Source organism: Halyomorpha halys, unplaced genomic scaffold (genome assembly GCF_000696795.3).
Source record: "Halyomorpha halys isolate HHAL.00 unplaced genomic scaffold, Hhal_1.1 Scaffold1580.1, whole genome shotgun sequence".
In the NCBI taxonomy this organism is placed as follows: Eukaryota; Metazoa; Arthropoda; class Insecta; order Hemiptera; family Pentatomidae; genus Halyomorpha; species Halyomorpha halys.
In genome coordinates, this window is record NW_027108298.1 from 199,568 (window position 1) to 203,236 (window position 3,669).

Genomic DNA, 3,669 nt, shown 5'->3' on the forward strand with positions numbered 1-3,669 from the left:
GAGGACGGTTCACATTAAACAACTAAAACTACCTGCAGCTGTATTCTCTCTGGGGCAATAAATTCTGTATATATATTTTTTTTATTCTTTATACACATTTTTATGTTGTTTGGTTATTTTTTCTTAATTTTTATGTTACTTTAAAATTTTAAGAAATTTAGTAATTGTAAGGAAGTGTGTTTTTACTTTATTATTTATTTTATTTTGCTTTTCTGATTTTGTAAGAGTTGTTTATTTTAGTTTAAACAACATCATAATGTAATAATGTAATGTGTAATATAGCGATAATAACTTTTAAGTTTACGAGGAATTTTCGTGCTCTTTACGATATGCACTTTCAAGATCCCTTACCATATCCTCAATGGTTCAAAAATATTTCTGCCTCCCCCTCTACCTCATAAGGGCCACCCCGTGTGACTAATCTGCTCTGACATACCTGAATCCGGTGTCCTCTCTCTCCAGTACACACCTTCTCCTCAGCTTCTCGACCCATGATAGTACTGGACGTGTAGGTGTCTACCAGAAACTTCACTCCTGCTATCCTTCACAGAGAGCACTGGAGGAGGTGAGTTTTGACTTTTGGCCACATGGGCGCTAATATATCCTGTAGGCTATTATGCCATGATGTTTGATGGTGCCCCCTCCAATTCAACCTTTCGGTTTCCGTAGGTTAACCGGAACAAATTGAATTCCATTCGTTCAGGCTTTTGCTCCCTGTACTGATACATATAGGGACCCTGTCGAACAATATGTCCTTCTGTTTCACAATCAAACCATGAGTGGCATTGTGCAACCAGGAGTCCGACTTTACCACACCCATGGTACTTGTGGTCCTTCGGCCGACCATTGCTTTTGGGTTCAGCTTGGATTCTTTCATTGTCTTGGTTACTAGCCCTCTCTCTTCTATCACCTCCATGTTCTCGCCTTATCCAAAGGTTGGCCATGTTTCTTAGCCGTTGATATTCTGTCCGGTTCCATTCCAGCTCCTTTACATCCTTTTGGGCCTTCACCTCTTTAGAGTTTTTATCTACGAGATCTTCAGAAATTTCCACAAACGAACGCTCTCTTGGAAACCTCCCTTCTTCCCCAGATCTTTTGCCAACTGAATCTTTAGTACCATAACAGGAATTGCAACCGACCTTGTACCAGGATAGGAGCTAATAGTCTTGTTTAGTCATTCACAGTTTTCTTCTATCGATCTTTTTTCCTTTTTTTATGAAGTCACTTCCCACTGTCACGTAGCTCATATGTACACAGACTAGCAGACCCGGCAATTCTTCGTTATTGTCAGATTTGGGAATGTATATAGATTAATTTAGCATAAATAGAAAGTTTTGTAACAATTAATATATTTATCTCAAATTAAACATACATTATTATTTTCATTCACACGGTGAATTAATAATTGAAATTATTATTTATTATGCCTATTTAGTTTATAGCTGTAAAGAACAAGCCTGTTATTATTTTAACTAATATACTTATATTAGTTGATCACCAATACTTAAGGGCATTAATTTGAATCAGATTGTATTAATGATTTTCAATATAATATAAATGAAGTTACTAATATCAATATACTTGTAATGTGAAACCTATAAATGTTTGGTGGATGGAAGCTTGAAAATCTTGAATATATGAGCCAGGGCGTAGTAGAGGAGGAGAGAAAGATTATGAGCTTATTACTGGTTGTAGTGTACTGGCGAATATTCTTTGTAAACTCAACTAAACGTATGCTTTAATTTTGTCATTAACGAGAGTAGGGTTATGCAACCCTCTAGGGGTTGATATGGCATATTTATTGTTTATTTTTTAGTCACAGATATTAGGCCATCGCTCTAATATGATAAACAACCAATGAGTCTTTTTCAGAGGAGGATTAGCCTAAAATCGTATAAATACGACTTAGTTGTGTGTGTTTTTTTTTGTGTTTTTTACGAGGGTCGGTGGAAATCTTCAAAAGACACGGATAGGCCCGTACCTATCCGTGTGTGGGATTACCCACTAAAACCACCGCCCTACACCTGTTTCTCACCTTCCACGGGACCGCCGTTAGGCATTACATCATGGGGGTGATTGGCTGAGTGTCACCTCATTGTTTTAGGCTATCTCCTGGTTCGCCTATCTCTCTCATCATTTCTTAACTTCTGCATCGCCTGTGCAGCAAATCGTTGGCCTGCCATCCAATAATCTTGGTCAAGCAGCATAATATTGACAATATTATCTGCTGTCGGGTCTGAGCCACAAACGCGTCGGAAGTCTCTTCTTTCTTCATGAAAGCGGTGACAGAAGAAGAAAACGTGTTCTGCACTCTCTTCCGTTCTTGGGCGCAATGGACATTCTCCAGTTTCATCGAACTTAAACCTATACTGGTAGGTTCGGAAGCGACCATGCCCTGTGATAAGCTGGGTGATATAATAATCTACCTCCACGTGGTTCCTATTCACCCAGGCCTCGATGTTGGGCACCAGCCTGTGCGTCCATCTTCCACTGAATGCCATATTCCAGCGACGTTGGCATTTTCTTATAGTCTCCTTTCTTAATTCGTCTCTTGTAATATAGTCAGCACTATTATAAGAGCTGCTCCTCTCATCTACGATCAGCTCAATCGGTGGGATCCTGGCCACCACGCAAGCAGCTTCGTATGAGACTGTACGAAACGCGCCGAACACTCTTAGCGCACACCTACGATACACCGACACCATCGGTCTTCTGTAGGCCTCAGTACCCAATGCATCCTTCCATACCGCAGCTGCGTAGAGCAGAATGGATGGGACCACATAGGATATAAATAACCTACGGTTGTTCCTGGGTCCGCCTATGTTGGGTATTAAATGTGAAAGTGCGGTGGTTACTCTAGCCGCTTTATCACTCACTCGCTGGATATGCTCTCTGAACCATAGTCTATCATCGATTCTTACCCCGAGGTAAGTCAAGGAAGGCTTGGACTGGACCTCTTGCCTACCCACTCTCAAGGTTATGGCTTCCCTCACTTTCCTGCTACTGACGAGAAGGGCCTCTGTCTTACTGTCTGCTAGTTGCAGCCCTACAGATTCTAGCTAATCTCGAACTGAAGCGACGCAATGGTTGCCCTTTATAATAAGCTCTTCTTTATACTTTGCTTCGACGACCACCGAGATATCATCAGCAAAGCCCACTATTTCGGAACCCTCTGATAGACTAAGCCTAAGGACTCCGTCGTACATCGCATTCCACAACAGAAGTCCCAGCACCGAGCCGTGGGGTACACCGCCAGTCACCTTAAACCTTCTCGAGCCGTCATCTGTCGAACATATCAAGTAGTCATGAATGATACTCCATTGAGGTATTCAGGGACGTTCATTACCAGTAGGGCAAGATGCAGCCAGGATGCAGCTCCATCTTGCTGTGTTAAAGGCATTTCTTACATCCATCGTGACAATAGCACAATAGCATTTTGCGCCTCTAATCCATCTCTTCCCTGCTATAGCATTCCTGGCCTTTTCCACCACGAACGTGATAGCATCTACTGTGGATCTCGCAGGAAGCCAACCTGATTCCTGGAGAGGCCTGTCACTCCTTCTGTGAACTCTTGTAGCCTATTTGCAATGACCTTCTCCAGAGCCTTCCCTGCTATATCCAACAGGCAAATCGGTCGATGGGGTGAGGTTCTGATGGCCTTCCTTTGCT

At 42.0% G+C, this 3,669-nt stretch overlaps 1 protein-coding gene across 1 annotated transcript; it reads right to left on the minus strand.

Moving 5' to 3' along the window:
* Positions 1-2,105: 2,105 nt before the first annotated feature.
* LOC136795587 (uncharacterized) lies at positions 2,106-2,705 on the minus strand. The gene has a single exon (XM_067046646.1). It carries the CDS (start codon positions 2,703-2,705, stop codon positions 2,106-2,108), a length of 600 nt encoding a protein of 199 aa, XP_066902747.1.
* Positions 2,706-3,669: the final 964 nt, after the last annotated feature.